Raw genomic sequence first — 18,709 nt, 5'->3', positions numbered from 1 at the left:
ATGCGCTTTATTTTTTTTTCTCAACTGTGGGTACTGTGTATGATATTGGTTCTCTGTTGTCGATACAACGAAATTAGTCGCGATGACCTGCAATGGTGTAGGAGAGACGAGCTGAAAGAACTGAATGTCACTGTGTGTTTCGTTGGTGTTGGTGGTGAGATGTGAAATGTATGGGGGTATGCGTGTGTGTGTTCTGCAGCCAAAAAGATGCGCTTGTGTGAGCGTTTTTCTTTTTGTGATCTGTGTGTATCTCTGTTTAGGGGGATAGGTATATCCTTTCAATAATTATTATAATTGTTTAATAATATTTATTAAAATGGGGGGTATCTCATTTTGCTCATCCGTTCTCATCACCTTGCGTTATTATTTTTCCCCGCGAAACGCCCGATTCTGTTTGATATAATATCAAGAGAGCCGCCTCGACTTTAAATATGTATATATATTTATGTGCATCATCTTCTCGTGGCTGACTTCCGGTTTTCATTTCCTCTCGATTTAATATAAATTTTTAGTATAAAATTGAGCTCTTAAACGTACGTTTGATAGTGACGTGTGTATGTGATTAAAATATATATTACTCTTTCTTTCTCTCTTTCAGAAATGCGTGTATGAGTGTGTGAATTTTTTAAAATTCTCTCTTGTTTTTAGTGGAGGGAAAGTGCGAAAAATGTTTACTACCTGTTTTTTTTTCATTCGTTTTATGATTTGAAGAAAAAGAATAATGAAAATGTTTAAAGTGCAAAAAGAGTGCGATTGGAAGATTAATTATGCGCCCATCAACCCTCAAGGAGAGACAACGGGCGAATGAGTTTATTGCTCTGACGATCGATTTTTGTTTCTACCACTACCAAAATTAAAGTGAGTAAAACAATTGTGTATTTCTGTTTGAATTGATTTTTTTCTTTGCAGCAGACACACGCAACATTACAACCAATATGGGCCCCAGACAATGCTCAGATGTAGTATAACACTCAAGTAAGAACCTGTACGAGCCGGTATCCAGTATCGCTGTTCAAGTCCACCCTACGACAACCTTTCCATCGTTTCCCCATGATGATTAGTGATCAACGTTAAATTGTGAATACTGATACGCGCCTCATCGAAGGATTTTTTATGATGATACTTCAAAACAGCTATGGAACATCCAACGGTAGCTGAATAGTGGGCAGCCATTGAACGAGAAGTATGAATTCTCGGTCATCAGTGAGCGTCTGTACCAGAACACGACTAGTCAGTACAGAGTTCATCTGGAGCGCTGTACAAATCCATCCAACATCAAATTTACATCGCTCCTCAAAAGAACTGAAAACGATAATAACTTCTCCGTCGACGATGAATTGTAAGTATTAACTCACTGCTAAGTTTTTAGTGCTACACGTAACGCATTTAAAAAAAATGGACAAATTTTGGCCAATTTTTCATGCGTTGTCCTTAACACCTGGCGATGAGACCACTTGTGCATCGTCGGTCATAGTAACCCATGAGTTTTCAAACAAAATTTGACAGCGCTATCCGCAGCGAACTGCGGAAATACCTAGCGGAGATGGACATCATCATGCGGAAACCTAAGTCATGACCGTGTCGAAACTGCAAGCTGTGACCCAGAAACAAAGGATAAAAGTGAGGAAGAATAAATTTTCCCCGGCGAAGTGAGACGTCACGGTCGTCATGGACGTATTTAACGCTGAATGGCAACGACTGGCAGGGAACTAGTTAATTTAAGTCCCCCACCAAGGAGGTAAGTTCCGACGTCATCTCCCCCATCAAGCTCCCAAAGAAGGTGCTGCTCTGCCGTAATCTCGCAAAGTGACGCAAGCGCCAGAGGGAGAAATTTTCAGTACGAGACTTTTCGCAAAATTGCATGTATAATCAGCATATGCGTACATTGCGAAAATCTGATCTGTACAAATTGTGTACAATTGATGGAAAAACATTGCCATCTGCTCGATTTTTGAAAAAATGCAGTTTTATTTAAGCTATGTTACCAACGCCAGTTTGTTGTGGAAACAGCAAATTTTAATCGCTGTTTCCACAACCGATTGGCGTTCATCCATCAAAGTATGGGAGAATCTGTTTCCAAATATTTTCTACAACATGCCACCGTTGAGTGGAGCAAGAGGTAGCATCAGAGAGAAGAGTTCTGCACATTTTCCGTCTTTGTAGCGTGTGTCGAGCGGGCCAACGTAGTTGAGAACCCGATTGTAATAACTATTGACAGCATCTTCTATTCCAATCCAAATGCAATTGAAAACATCCGTGTTGAATAAGATAATGCCGTCCGAAATTATCCGATGTAAAGCAAATACAGTTTACGCGAGGATGTTCTGAGTTTTGATATAAGATGCGTTTCGATGGAGATTTTAGACATTACCCTTCGATCAACTCTCAGCTTCAATTCGTCCGAAAAAGACATTGAGCAAGTGAGGTAAGTGAACATCGTTAAGATGCTTTGTCCCTTGATTGATGTTGTTATTTGAAATGTTTTGTCTCTTCTCGTTCATTCTATGCCATCAGAACGGATTAAAAATCATATCGCATAAGATTCCAAATTACGTCACATTATAAGGGAAATGGCGCTTGCGCCACATCACAGTGGAAATGGAGCTTACGCCATTCCGTTTTGAAGCTTTTACGGGGTCATTTTTCCACATTTCTATAAAACTTCACAGTCGTTTGAAAGGATTTGGTATTCTTTATCGATTTATAACATAAAAAGTAAAATGTCAATTTTGGCGCTTGCGTCACTTTGCGAGATCACGGCAGTGCTGTGGCTAACAATCACATGCTGAAACTTGCTTCCTTCATCCAAAAATATCATCCGAACATGGATGTTGTGTTTTGGCCAGACCTGTGCTCTGCCTATTACGCGAAAAAGTCGCTGGAGGAGATAAAACGCTTGAAGATAAATATTGTTCCGAAGTCTACCAATCCTCCAAACGTCCTCCAGCTGCGTCTCATCGAGAATTTCTGAGCAAACCTGAAGCGGAGGGTCTACTCCCACAATTTCTTGGCGAAAACAGAGGAGGAACTAATAAATAAAGCTAAGAAAGAACTGAAAAACATACCAACAAACATGTTTTCGACAGCAATGACAGCAAAGCCGCCCAACAGACCATAAGCATTGCTTCTACCACTCCAGAACTTGCCCCGGCGTAGCGGTGGAAGCTGTACGCGCTTTGGTAAAAGACAGTTTAAAAATCGACAATGACTCACTCGACCCCGCAACTTAACCTGAGAGACTGCTTTTTCGAGATCTTCGGATGACTCTCATCACCCGAGTCGTAATAAATCAAGCATTTCGTTGTCATTGTCAGAGGCATACGCACCAAAATTTCGCAGTTGCGTTTGTTCTCTTCTAACCGCAATTACGATTGCCTGGACTTCGCTGAAACCAGGCTTCGAGTAGATATTAATAATGCTGAGATTTAGATCGTTTACATATTCTATCGTTGCGGTCGAGAGTGTTGCCAAGCCAGCACTCTCGTGGAGGACGAGTGTTAATCGCAGTTTAAGCTCAACTCAACTTCGAGGCTATCCCACTAAAGAACTGTGTTCACCTCGATCAATTTGCTTACGACTACACCGTAGATCTCTCTATCTCGTGGTTATCTATCTACCGTGCTACCGTGTCGTTGTATTGATAGGCGACTTTAAATTACCAAACTTGCGTTGGCAATTGAACGAGGATACTGAAGGATTTATGCCCACAATTTTTCTCCTGAACATGAATGGATACTCTTCTTCTTCTCCTTTTTTTTGGTTTTGAGAGGCTTTAAACTTTTCAGTTCATACGCCTCTAGCGAATGGATACTCATCGAAACAATGTTCGCCATTGGACTCCAAAAAACCAGCCGATATCGATCAAGCATTTGTTAGCCTTACAGAGCACTTAGACCAAATCCAACCCAAATCGCCTCTGTTGGACAATCACCACGCACCTTATGTTCTGCTTCTACAATATCGACCTTCATGTGATCCAGTTTATCAAAAACGAAATTGTGGAAGCTATCGGTTACCTAAACATCAAGAAGGGATGCGGGACGGATGGAATGTCTCCCTTACTGCTGAAAAACTATCCAATCAGTGAAATGACCGTTACGGAGGCCTGGAAAGCGGGTTCAGCGGATGCAGAGAAGGCTTTTGCGCTTCGCCCTTAGACTACTTCCGTGGAACAATGCAACAGCATCAGGTCTCATATTATACGCAAGTAACACACTTGGGGATTTATCGAAAGCGCCCAGTGCCCAATGCCACACAAAATAGCGAAACGTCATGCTCAACATTTATCAAACAACGAAGCTTTGGGCTCATTTATGACCTTCCAATCAAACCGAAGGCGTCGGCCAGAATGATGAGGATTCAAATACACGAAGAAATCGGTTACCTGTACAGGAATCATCCACTGCTTTGTGTTCCGTGAAAAAGCGATTTAAAAGTGCCCATCGCAAGTCAAATAATAAATTCTACGCTTTGATCACCTTTCAGCTAATCCTTGCTTCACACGATCACCGTAGAAGCCGTAAAAAATTGGGTTTCTTATCACGTTTACGCAGAACTAAGAATCCTGCACTACGGAGCATTCTTCTATTCCAACTGCAGCAATGAGCTACGGGCATAACATCCTGTTCAGCGCGCGCCTAAATCCTTGCAGAACGTCATGCGCAACTTCGCTCGGAACAAGCTGGTCTTATAAATGACCTCCCAAGTACATTGTTCATGACTGAAGACGAGACAACTGATCGGAACGATCGGTCTGGACCTGGAGATAAGGGTGGTAGTGAAATTTATACCATCTGAAGAGTTCGTACCGTAGAGCTTAAGATGGTGCAGGAATCTATACAATTACAATCGCTGCCTGCACGGGCAGATCTATGAATGAATATCATGATGGATAGTCGCGATCGCTTTGGACTCACAAGCAGAGTCCAACATTTTCGAAAAACGAATCATGGGAATTAATTTTCCGCGCAATCGCTTCGTTTCCAGCAGGTTCATTTCCATAAACGTTTTGCTCTCTCTTGTTATTGAGTCACAGTTAGCGCATTCGCTGCCAAACATGACTCGTGCATCAGTTATTTCCGCTCTTAACGTTGGTCAATCCATTTTTAGTTGAAGCAAATGGTTGTTCTAATTGGCGTGACGAATGAATGTTCGCCATTCAATCATTCAATGCGACTACTGCTCCACCTCGGTGTGTACATCGTGATGCAAAAAAGCAGTTACACCATTAATGAATGGCTCCAATGTTTACCTACCGTAAACTCATCTACAATTTGAAAATGAGAGAGAGAATCGAATTCATTCTAAGAGAGGAGGGGGTCATTTCAACATGCCGTGACGTTCATTTGACGGTGTAAAATTAAATGAATACGGACGAAGTAAAAGTCGATAAAGCAAAGCAATTATACCAACAAAAAGAATCAATGCCGTCTTGTGCAATCTTGCTGGTTCAGGCCAATCACGAAGAGCAACTACGAAATGTATAGTCTATCCACTAAACTATAACTCAGGAGTAAATTTTGGCTGCTGTTGGAGTGTCCCGGTGGACTGTAAAAAGAGTTTTGGATCTGGAAAAGACAGGACAACTATCTCCAAGGATCTCCTCGATTCGCGATTCCTCGAGGTCAGTTCGTACATACACAGACGTTGATCCCGTATCAAATTCTAGAACCGATCGATACGCTCTACCGGGAGATGGGAGACGTCAGCTCTACCGGGAGATAGGAGATAGCCAACGAGTACAAAAACGTAAACCTGAAGAAACATTCGACCAGCATCATGGTGTTTGGACTGGAAGCATCAGACAGTAAAAGATGGACCGGGAATTAATTCCAGAAGGCGGTAAAGTGACCAAGGATGAGTTCATCGGTATTTAAAGTGAATTTTTACTTCCGTGGATCACGAAGGAATATGGATCTAAGCCAAATGTGGTCTTTCAGCAGGACGGAGCTCCACGCCACCCTTCATTCGTTAACAGAAATGGTTGGAGAAACATTTTCTGTTACGAACAAAAGACATGTGGCCCCCATCCAGTACAGATCTCAACCCTTACTTGACACTCGTCGATACATTTGCAAGCATTTGGAACGTCTTGTGGCCCTGATGGAAGCACCTCTTGCACTGACAAAAGGATCAAACTTCTGTGAAGGTTCGCGTGCAACGAAGGAGCTGTGTTTAGTCCACCTAGCCGCGACGAGCCGCGACGGATTAACATTTCGTTAGAGAGGGATACTTCACAAATGACTGTAACCCCTGCAGGATGTGCTCGATAGGCAACGAAAATGTTCAAGCTAACAAGAGAAAAATCTGAACCTCTCACGTCATCCGATGCGACTCTCGAAATAGAGTGAGAAGAGTTAAGTGATGGTGACGTGACAATTGTCGTCTCACCTCACACGCCACGTAGATTAAGCCTGGTTATGCACTGTTATGAGCTCCCTGACAAACTTACGCGATTGATCAAAGCGACAATGGATCAATCGTTCGGACATCGATGGACAATCTTAAATCTCGAAGGGAGTTACGGCTAGGTGATGGGTCTTCGTGTTGGTTTTTTTCCATCGTTTTAAGAAAAGGGAGGATAGACATGAGTTGCACGATCTTCGGAAAGTCCGTCTAGCTCTCTGGTTTCGCCGACCGTGTGGACAATATTGAACAAACCATAAGAGATGAGGGAATCGTACATCCAATTGAATGTTAATGCCAGTGGATTTGAACGCAACGAAACAGAATGCATGACACGAAGATGTTCCAGAGAGGATAATGCCATCAAGAGTTCAGATTGACGATGATGAAATTATTAGTTTGTGTTCACTAGTAATCACTGTCGGTGACACCAGCAGAGGGATTCGAACACGCGTTATGGTATGAAATCGTACTTGCTTTGTACTTCGGCACGAAGTTCATCATCTACACGACGCTGGTTAAGAGAATCACCTTCCTCAAGAAGATAACCGAGGCATGGTGAGGTGCCAGCCCTGGAGATCTCTCAAGTTTATGCAAAACAACGATATTATCGGTCCTCGAGTAGTCTAGTTTTTGCTTCCGATCGGCAGTCAAGAAAGAAAGCAGTCATATCCCAAGGATGTAGGGTATTTCCACTATCTCTCCGGTGTACAAAATTATCACATATGTTACTCATTCGCTGCAAGATTATGGATCCATTGGTAATTGATAATTTCGAAGCACTTCTCCAAATGAATTCAGGGTCAAGGTTTATCATATGGTACAAGGTTTATCATAACTTTCCCAATAAGTTCAGCATTCATCATGGATCTCAAACCACTTGGAGTTATTGCTTCTGCCATCCCACTGTTCTTTTCAATCTAGCCATGAATCAGGAAATCCCAGATGACCGATCTTTCTGGCAAAGAAGTTTCACAAACACCCTCAATTCTGAGCTGAGCAAACTCGACTGAACACATAAGAGTCATTTTGCAAGATAAGACTCGCCACTTCCCGTCTGGTGATTGTTGAGTGAACATCGTTTGTCAGCGGGCGTCGAGTGGGAATGTATTGTCTTTCTCAAGACTTGGAGAGTAGTTTGAATTTGTGTTTTTCCACAAATAATTTGAAGCCTCTCTTATAAAACAAGACACGAAGATTAGACAAGGTAAGGTAAGGTAATGCTTTTCGAAACTCGAAGTATCGTAAAGTTAAAGAGTGGATCTTTCAGTCTGGGCCCAGCTCGACGAAACCGGGAAGATTAAAGCCTGTCCACGTTAAATTTCGGACACTTTTCTTTCAGTGTAGTTTATGAAATATTTCACTAATCAATGAAATATTTCACTTACATGACAGCTGAAACCCTCCTCTTTATTTCGATGTCCAACATTCTTCTTCAGTTTGGTAAAATGGCGTCGAATCAAGTTGAAGTACGCAAACGCATTTTGCGCGAACGGCAGCAAAATCCAACACTGTCGGTACGCGATCTCGCCAAAAAGCTAAAACTGCCGAAGAGTACCGTGTTTAGTATGTGCAAATTGTTTCATCAGCGCTTAACTGTGGATCGGAAGGTTGGAATCGGAACAAATCGAAAAGTATGCTCCCGACAGATGGACCGAAAGGTGGTTGCCATTATTGAGAAACATCCCAACTTTTCAGTTAGAAATGTGGCTCGAAAGGTTGGAAAATCAAAATCATATGTACAAAAAGTGAAGCAGAGGCAAGTGAAAAGGGTGCGCAATCGTGATGATAAGCAAAATTTCACTGCAAAAAGCCGTGCTAAGGTGCTCTACACCCAGTTTTTGCAAAAATGTTCATGCATCATAATGGACGATGAAACTGATGTTCTCGATGACTCCAAACAGCTTCCGGGTCTCGCTTTTTATACTGCATTGAGAAGGAATGCCGTAACCGAGTGTTTCCGGACCAAGAAGCAGTCTAAATTCCCCCAAAAGTACTGGGTTTGGCAGGATATATGCAGTTGTGGCCAAAAATCCAAATCTTTCGTCTCTACCGGCACTATCAACAAAGATGTCTACGAGAAGGAATGTCTCCAGAAGCGGTTGCTACCATTCATAAGAAGCCACAACTCTCCAGCGTTGTTTTGGCCAGATTGGGCCTCTTGTCACCATGCAAAATCCATCCAGGAATGGTATAATGCACATGACGTCAAATATGTGCCAAAAAGAGCAAATCCACCGAACTGTCCAGAACTTCGCCCAGTGGAAAAATACTGGGCTCCAATTAAGCGAAAACTATTCGAAACTAAGAAGAAAGCGAATGGCATTAGCACTATTTTCTGACCATAATTCCAGAGCCCACCTTCAAAACATATGAACCAAAAAAACAAACGAGCTCTTACAAAACAAAGACGCATTAATCACATTTTTTCACTATTTTATGCAACACACGAGGAACTGAGAGCTTATATAGGGCTTAACGCATATTGGATCTTTTTTTTGTTTTCGATTTCGGGACTGTCACTCTTCGGCAGCATTTTTTTTTCTGTAGAACAAAGATCTTTCCGCTGCTTTGCCTTGCTGCTGGTCTTTTGAATATAATATAAAAATAAATAATTTTTAGTTTATTTATCTTTGTATTTCCGGTTTTTTCCCTCTTTATTTTCATTTTCATATACCATACTATATTTTTGCTTATACGTCATGCTGCTACGGGTTCAGTTTTCTGTATTCCACTTCCGTTTTCGTTCTCTAAATCGTTCTTCTTCATCTTTATTAAATATTTGCTTCCTTTAATATAACATAATATCATTATTTTACTGTCTAGTTTACTATATAATAATTTTCACTCTTTTCTTTGCAATATTCAATAATTATTGGGCTCGTGTTTTGCTTTTATTTCTTCCTTCCTATCTTTCCTTCCGACGTTTGCATTCCATAGTCTTCGATCGCCAGCGCGTGCGCTTTCGTTTGCTTCACACACGCGCAGTCCTCTCGGAATCTCGGTTGTTCTAATAATGCTTCTTTCGAATATAAATATTTAGATAAAAATAAACTATGTAAAAATAAATTAAACTTTTAAACGGTAAAAATAAAAGCACTAACAAAAATAGAATCATTCATTTTTCAAAGGGTCTTTTTTTTGTTTTGTAATTATCAATATCTTCATCATTAGCACTAATAATAATTATAATAATCATAATAGGTCAATAAGTAATATATGTATTTTTTGCTTTGCTGCTCGCGCTAATAAACCGTACCCATTATTCAATTATTTTCGTTTTCGACAATCAATTGAGAGGTACGCTAGAAAAAATTTAAATACTCTCAATCTCTAGCAGAACGACTTCGCTGCTACTAATGCGATTCTTCTCCTCGTTTTCGTCACTCTTTGCTCTTTCTACAATTATTAAATATACTTTAATTCATAATAATAAAATCAATCTCATACGATGCAATAATAAACGTTTTCTTTTCTTTATTTCCACATTCTTTATACCGCCCTTCGGTAATACGTCAAATTTTTATCATTTCTATTTTCACTGTGTCACATAGCTTAGTCTCTTTACGTTTTCTTTTAATCTTATTTCTTCAGCTTCTCTCTCTCTTTCTTTGCTCCACTTATCATAATTAAATATAATCATATAAATATATATACTTCCATATAAATAATTTTATTTCATATCAATAGTTTCTGTTCTATTTTTTTATTACTTTCTGTTACTCTCTGCTTTTATATCTCGTTTTAAACTCCACCACACATGTTTCGCGATGCACAGACTCTGGAGAGGCGATTTGCCCAACAGCGAACAAAAAAAGAAGTGCACACCACCTAATAATTGTATGTGTGTGATTTTTTTTCCATTGAAATAGGGTGGGGGACTGCTAAAATTGCTTTTTTCGCGACCGCGCTTGCTGCTTGCTGATTATCGATCGATTAGTTCCATTTTTTTTTCTTTTGCTGCTATCATATAATATAATATATTTATACTTTCTCACATGTTACTCCAAAAGCTTATTTCTGTTTCCCTTCAGGATATTTTATAAACAAAAACACATAAATGTAACTACTACACTGTAACAAAGATTCGGGAACAAAGAATTGAGTATGTATGGGTGTGTTTGTGGGCACAATAGCAGCGCTTGCTTTGTTTGCTTTTGTTTTTTCTTAAATGTAATAGTTTTTTTTTCTCGCTTGATGTTGTCACATTCAATCGTTCTCCAAATGACAGGTGATTTTTTTTTTGGTTGTGGTTGCATTGTGTTTACTCTTTCGCACCCTTGTTTTCGTGTGTCTCACAGTCGAATCCTTCAATACGTTGCCCTTGCTGGCATATTTTGTGAGTGAAGCTAGCGGTGCCAGATAATCGCCGGGTGTGCATTTTGTGGTTCATTCAGGATGGTATTAGTGTTCGATACGGAATCAACCTAGCATCACCTGGAATCGGTGAGTTGTCGTACAGTGATCTTCTCTTTTTTTTTCAGTGATACTGATAATTGTTTGATTCTGACTTATCTAGTTACCACAGTTTGGCGACGAGAGGGATTGATTTTTTTTTCTTTTTTTAAATTGCAAAAAGTAGCAAATTTTGAGATATATCTCATATCCAGGTGAGATGGGAAATGAATTCGCAAATGTGCTGTGTCAGTGGAAATTTGCAACCAACGCCATCTCATTTTCTCTGTATGCTGTGAAAAAAATTGCCAAGAAGATCAATTTAAGATGCGTATTAGAGCTACAAAGTGTTTTCGCTGGAGTTCCAGGAGCGGATGAAGAGTCGGACCAAAGTGATAATCCTTACGTTGCTTACACCATGAGTGTTTTGAGAGATATTTGTTTTGGACAAAGACGCCGAAATCAAAAGAGCCCATCGAAAAATTCCTAGAAATTCTATTCGACAAAAGGTTTGTCCGAAGAAGAACCTGAAACCAAAGCAGAGAGTCCAAAGTCCCTAAGAAGAATAGTTGTAATAGCTGTTATCCATAGTTATTATGCAAAGAAAAAAATGGATACACACCTAATCACATCACTCAATATCATACTAACATTCCTTCCCTTCCCCTGGTGACTATAAGGACGTAGTCGGCATTGTTATTGACTATTTAAAGCTCGATTCACCGAAACTTGCACAATGAGAATGGTTTGCTATTGCCACGCGTCATTCGGTGTGTTCTTTGTGCAATTTCGCCGGTTCAGGTCAACCACGGAGAGCAACTACGAAGTGTACCGTCTACTCAAGCACAAGTTCAAGAAAAAACGGACACGAATTGGAACATAGAATGTTAGAGCTACTACAGCCAGCTAAATGTCGTCGTGAACACAGGATTCCAAAGGGTGACAACAAGATCCTGATGGGTGAATTTAACGCGAAGATAGGTTCCGAAAACATGGACTACGAGCGCGTCATCGGACGCCACGGTCTAGGCGAAAAGACCGAAAACGGTGAACTGCTTGCTACTGCTTGAGTTTTGTGACAACGACATGTTCATTGGGGGCACACTCTTTCCCCATAGACCCAGAGGTGCCTTCATTGCGAGAGATTGAAGCAACGAGTACAAAAGTACAAAAGTACAAGTACAAAATCCAACAAAACTCCGATCGCATACCAGATGCGAGATGCTCAAATCTTGCTTCATTTATTCGTAAATGTCTGGGAAACCGCAACATTTCCGACCGACTGGATGCAGGGCATCCTTATCAAGGTTCCAAAGAAAAGGGGACCTCACTGAATCCAACAGCTGCAACAAGGAGAAGATAGATGCGGGATTTAGAGCTAGTAGGGTCTGTAACGAGCATATTGCTACGCTGCACATCATTATCGAGCAGATCAATGAATTCCAGGAGTGCCTTTACCTGGTGTCCATCGATTAAGGAGTGTATCGAAAAGTAGTCTTAAACATTTAACGCGTTATTACACACAAACGGGTGAACGTTTGTTTTGTCGTGTAATCAAAGCATGCTTTGTTTACATGTCAAAAATCGAAATACAAGTCATTCGGTCGCGGCCATAAAGTTGTTTCCGAAATGTCGCGTATTGATTTGGAAACTAAAAAGAAAATTCTGCACAATTGGTGCGCCGAAAAGGGTGTTACATACCACAAAATAGCAAACAAATTCAAAGGTTGTCAAGAAAGTGTTAAACGAATCGTCGCTAGGTTCGGTAATGAGTGTTCTTTCGAGGATCTCAGTAGAAGTGGACGAAAACCTGGACCAAGTAATCCCGAGTTGAACCGAAAAGTTGTAAATTATATTCAGAAAAACAGGGGTTGCATCCATTCGTGATTTGGCCAAGAGGTTCAAAACCAGTGTAGGGATTATTTAGCGGATTAAACAGAGACATGGTTTAAAGACCTAGAAAAATCAAAAAGTAGCCAAACAAACATCGGTGCAGCAAGATCGCGCTAAAACACGAGCTCGAAAGCTATATGAGCGTATTTTGAACAATCCCAACCAGTGCATTCTCATGGATGACAAAACATACGTCAAAGAAGATTCCAGAACGCTGCCAGGACCTCAAGTTTTTACCACATCGATTGGAGAGAGTGTACCATTAGCGGATACGACTATTACGATGGAAAAATTCTCGTTTGGCGGGCCATTTGCACGTTTGGCATGCGATCGTCAATTTTTTTCACGAAAGGGACTATAAATGCTCAAATTTATGTGGAAGAATGCTTGAAGATGAGATTGCTTCCACTTTATAGAAAGCACGAGGTTCCTCCTCTATTCTGGCCTGATTTGGCATCAGGCACATCATGCCAAACTCACCCCACAATAGTTTGTGGCGACGGAACGTTACTGGGCAATTGTCCGGGCCAAGTTCAAGAAGGAAGGTACAGAAGGTGTTTGATGAGTGGGGGTATGCAAAACAGGTGAGTGTGCTCATGCACAGGTTGCGTGTTATTCTGTTACAAGTTGTAATGAATAATTTGGATTGTCTTGGTGTTGATAGAGCCCTCCAGTTGGCTTCAATCATCGATATGTCCCACGTTTCGAGCTCAGATTCCATGCATGATATAGATAATCCACAAAACGGCTCAGACCCGACGAATTTAGTTAGGTTAGGACCCTACAACTCCATCTCCGACGATCGGGGCGAGTACCGAAACCAAATCGACGTTACAACCGGTGATTTCAGTTTTACCTTAAAGAAATCTACAAAAGGCTAAGACAGTTGTAAAAGTAGTTTGTTGACAAAGTTGATAATCATCTTTAATGCGGTCAAAAGATAGAGGTATCCCTAATTCGTTCAGGATGGTATTGGTGTTCGACAAGAAATCAACCTAGATGGCACACACAGTGGTAGGCGACACGAATCAGTCTTACTTTACACCTGGAGTCGGTCACTTGCTGTCGTATAGTGATACTGAGATAATTTTTGGATTCTCATTCTGATTTATCTACTTTCCACACATTTTAAGCATTTTGCCCCAATTGAACAAAGTTATAACGTTTATCTGTATGTCAGTAGAAATTTTTTTTTTCAATTCGAGTCAAATCGTCTGGCACCGCCAGCTTTCCGGATCCTATTTTCGTCGTACCCTCCTTTTTTTTCGCTAAACAAAAACAAATATTTCAATCAACTACTTTGTTTATCCTTAGTATCAGTGTTGTGTGAAAAATCTTCTCATTTTTTGTTCGTTCCTCTAAACTAAACAGCTACTCTTTTCCGTTTACCGCATCTTATCATATGTTCCAATAATTACCAGGACTTGAATTCACACTTTGTTTCTCTTGAGACAATAATCTACATTCACGACCGAAAAAAATATAGTATTCATATATAAAATAACTAAAAATAAAAACATTAAGTCCATTACTAAGTAAATAATGAGATAATAAGAGAGTATTGATGATGACGATTGGTTTGCAATAGAGGTGAGAGTGATAAAAACAAATGAAACAAGAAGTAACTTCACCCCTTCCGCGCCGCTGCGCGCGCGCTTATCGCTGAAAGATGAACTCATCCGGCGAGTAGGACACCGAGTTGCGCGACGACGACGGCAGTGTCCAGATGAGGGACGAGTTGTCCGTATCGGTGCCCGCACCCGAGCCCTGGCTTTCGCTCAGATTCTCCCAGATGTTTCGGAAGTCCGGTACGCTCTCGATGCCGCTGGTGCTCCCCGTTCCGGAGGAGAGGTGATGATGATGGTGGCTGTGGTTGTGGTTGACCCCGTTGCTGTTGTTGCCGGCTGGAGTCGTCGTTGGCGAGTTGTTGTAGGTGGAGCTCATGTTGTTGAAGTACTCCAGCAGATTATCGATGATGAACTGGTTGGTGTCGAAGTCCGTGTGGCCGTTGTGGTGTCCGTGCAGACCATGCAGACCACCACCGCCTCCGCCACCGTTGTTTCCACCGCCGCCGCCGTGGTGGAGCAGATCGTGATGACCGTTCGACAGGGTTCCGTTGCTCTGCAGGGAAGTGGCAGTGTTGCCACCACCGCTGCTCGAGCTGCTACTGCTCGAACTACTCGAGCTGGAACTACTGCTCGAGCTCGAGCTCGAGCTTGAACTGGTGGCCGACGTTCCAGCCCGCGTTGCAATGTGTTCCTCGATCAGTTGTCGCGCCGTGTGGACATTCGTTGGCAGGCCGGTTATCTCGAACACCGACTCCTGGTTCCGTTTCGGCGTTATGATGTACGTGTTTGTCTTGAGCTGAATGTTCTTAATGGTGGCCCCCTTCGGGCCCACGACCAACCCCACAACCTTCTGGGGCACCCGGATCTGAATCGTGATCTCGTCCGGAGTGCTGTAGCCCAACATGTTTCGGCTCTCGGCCAGCAGAGCCATCGCTTGCTTCTTCGATGAACGCAGCGTGCTGAAGTGGTCCGCCGCCGACAGGATTTCCTGCTTCGCCCGGGTCACGTCTTCCTTCGTGCCGGTGATCACAAAAATGGGCTCCTCTCCGCGGATCGGCGTCTTGATGAACGTGTTGGTTTTCGCCCGCAGCGCCTTAATCTTGCACCCCTGGCGGCCCACTATCTCGGCCACATGCTCGGACGAAGGCACCGGGACGCACTCCGTGTGCGACTTGTACTTGACCGGTCGCTCCTCGACCTTGGGCGCCAGTCCGTTGATCATCGCCACGAACGTGTCGAACACCTTGGAGTTCTGCTGGATCAGTTCGTCAACCGCATGCGAATGGTGGTTGTCAACGCCGCCCAGTCCCACCAGCGGACCTCCGCCGCCGCCTCCACCCGGACTGAGACTTCCCCCGTTGGCCAGATGCAGATCTTCGAAGTGGGACGTCAGCTGGGCCAGTGTGGTCGTCCCCGGGGGCAGCAGCGTCGCGGTCGCACTCTGTCGGTTATCATCAAATGCAAGGGAGAAATCATCCATACTGGCTGTGGACATTTTGTGGTGATGTGGTGGCGATTGTATGATTGGTGGAATTTTTGTTTCTATTTTTTTTTTAGACTGACAGACTGTACGTGTGTGTGTATGGGTTTGTGTTGTAACAAATTTTGATTTGTTTTCCGTTGCCGATTTGTTGTTTCCTACTACTTAATTTTGGTTCTTAGATTAGCTTTTCTGTTTTTTTTTAGCAATAACGATATTTCACTAGAATATACACTAACAGAAAAAAGAGAAAAAGAAAGAAAAGAAAAAAGAAAAATTAAAATTGTTGGCTTTTGGCATTATTTTCGGATGATTTCGGGAGGCAAAAGTATATGTGATGAATTGAAATGAAAGAGGAGAGCACAAAAAGCGTTTAATAAGGGATAATCATTTGTTGATACTTATACATGTTTTTGGCTTTAAAACTACAAACTACGCATTATGGAGGGGGTAAAGATATACACATAAATCTATTGTGGAACTCAAAAGGGGAGCTAACCACTAAAATCAAAGGTTATCAACGAGCAGCTGTGGTACTTTTCAATTTCTTTCGAAGGCTTTTACATCATCGATTAGATTATATTCAGATAGTGTGTCAAAATGGGAACAGTCCACTAAACGATCGTTTCTTAGTTCCTCATCAAGAAATGTATATTCCCATAGCGATCTTGAAACTACTGAAGCCTTTTCTCTGATTGCTACAGGATGGGACCTCTTGGCTGATGCGAAGGCACTGCAGAAATTCCAATTAGCCGAAGTGGATCGATGAGGCGTTTTGTAAGTAGACGTCAAGTCACTCTCAAGCGACGTTGCTATGCTACTTCTGAGTGGCTATCAGGTATGTAAATATGAAGCCAGCACTTATAACATTTTTTGACATAGGACTAGGGTTTTCATTTCTATACTGGGGTGTAAGTTCATCAGACAAATGACAAATCTGTATATAAGTGAATGCCCGCTCGAAAATTCGCTCAGTTGTGGTTGCGTAGCGATCGATCGATGGAATGTGTTTCTTTAACACATTCATGGAACCTGGGGAAATCGTCATTGCAGAAAAGATGAAAAACTACCAAATACCTTTGGTAATGCAAATATTAGTAGAATTACAAATATTTGTACATATTGTCAACAATCCTACATCCCTACCAGAGGTTAGTATATTTTACTCGATAACATTAGTAAACTGGAATGTTGTCATATCTGAAGATTGGTGAGAAAAGCGTGTATTAACTAATTTTATTGTTGCCATAAGGCAATACGGAAGTATAATAAGAATATAATTCTATTAAGTGCATTTTCGTCGAGAAAATGTAGCCGATATTGGACGTACGAACCATGGTTCTGCTAGACATTATTTACAAAAAAAATCGTTATATTTACTAATCATTTCTCTCAGTGTGGAGTACAGTATTACAGTTGCACTCGAAAAACATCGTAGCAGGCTACGTCGTTGTTATATTCAAAACTAATGTTTTATCCGTTGCTATGAAAATCGAATAACAGGTGCGAGTGGTAGTTGAAACGAACACATCAGAAATGATGGTTTTGTATAAAAAATTATAGGAGGTTGTGTCCAAGATAAGACCGCATTGTTGACGTAGAACTACGTTGTTATTTTATATAAGTCGCTTGTTAATAACTTCGGATATTATTTTATAATGCTGTGAAATTTTAAAAATAACTGTTTAGTAGAATGGTTTGATCGCCCTGAAGTGTTTTTTTTTTTATTGTAGAAACAGTTGATGATAATTGATAGATGATTCATTCTTGCTCTCGCAGAACAATACACTAGCAGATCGGGACACAAACATATGCTAGACATGGTGTCGCGGGCCGCAAAACAAAAATAAATGTACTACGAAATTATAACCAGCGAGAAACAAACATTATAAAAATTCATGAATGAACACTGAATTACAAATCTTCGGTAGCACTGACAAGGGTCAATGAATGAATGCTTCAACGGAGTGGGGACGCGGACTTTCACCAATATTCAAAGATTTTTGCGTTCGAGTTCCAAACATCATACACACCAGAGGGGCCAACCAGAAGAGCCTGCCGGGCCGCAAGTTGAGTATCGCTGCTTTAGTGTCATTTATGTCCTACGGCGCTTTTTGAGTGGCCCTCCCAATCCCAACATCCCCTCCCATCCGCTTCGATAATCGAGAGGAAGGACAAGTTCCCGCTGCTATATTGATTGTGACAACTGTGTTCAAATGCGCTATTTGAGCCCCGGTCTTCTCATTTCCAGCTACTATATCAAAGTGATGGCCGAGTTACCTACAGAGTGTGGGCATCAAGTAGGTAACATTTGGTCCTTCGAACCGGATAGAGAATAGCAAGTAGCAGATTGCGATCCACCTACAAAGCATTGTAAGTAACGTGAGAAGGAAAATTTTCATAGCAGTTTAGCAGCAAGCAGCTGTGACAGTATTGCTCAATCCTCGACCTCAACTTCCTCAACAGTACAATGAAATTTTTGTGCATCCGTGTTGCGCAACGTTAGTTTTCTGATGTATGGCCCATATCCTCGTCATGATCCTGTTCACCAGTCAGTAACACCGTGACAGAAAACATACACCGGTAAAATGGTTAAAAAAATGGTCGATGCCGCGTTAACGGAATCACCCATAGCAAATGTTTTCCCGGTCATTAGGCGGTCATTTTTCGTCAAAAATCGACTTTTCAGACAAAAAACGATCAATCGCCAAAAATTTTTTCTCGACGTTTCATACAATTTAAAGACATTTGGCATCATTTTTTTTGAAAATTTTTATTTCCTTTACTCCTCTCTTGGGTGATTTTTCGATTTTCAGATAATTTAATATATAATTTAGATGTCAAAACTTCGACACTAATAAATGAAGTCCGAATGATCTAATATTTTGCATAGGATAATTCACCGGGCAAATCAACATTTCACAGTAAGTCCCGTATGAAAAATCGATATGACCATTTTCATTGGCAA

The 18,709-nt window shown here is 41.4% G+C and overlaps 1 protein-coding gene across 4 annotated transcripts in view; it reads right to left on the bottom strand.

Annotated features, from left to right (window-relative positions):
- Positions 1 to 9,145: 9,145 nt before the first annotated feature.
- LOC129763244 (RNA-binding protein MEX3B) overlaps positions 9,146 to 18,709 on the bottom strand; it is a 90,843-nt gene continuing 81,279 nt past the window's right edge. For 3 of the 4 annotated variants that reach the window (XM_055762116.1, XM_055762118.1, XM_055762115.1), the window contains one exon: positions 9,146 to 15,975. In XM_055762116.1, the coding sequence (XP_055618091.1) occupies positions 14,350 to 15,756 (1,407 nt within the window). In that variant the 5' untranslated portion in view covers positions 15,757 to 15,975 and the 3' untranslated portion in view covers positions 9,146 to 14,349. The remainder of the gene's footprint in view (positions 15,976 to 18,709) is intronic. The other variant, XM_055762119.1, reaches the window with a different exon arrangement.

This window comes from Toxorhynchites rutilus, chromosome 1, assembly GCF_029784135.1.
Source record: "Toxorhynchites rutilus septentrionalis strain SRP chromosome 1, ASM2978413v1, whole genome shotgun sequence".
Classification (NCBI taxonomy): Eukaryota; Metazoa; Arthropoda; class Insecta; order Diptera; family Culicidae; genus Toxorhynchites; species Toxorhynchites rutilus.
Note: the sequence above shows the minus strand (reverse complement) of the source record. Positions and strands in the feature narration are given on the sequence as shown.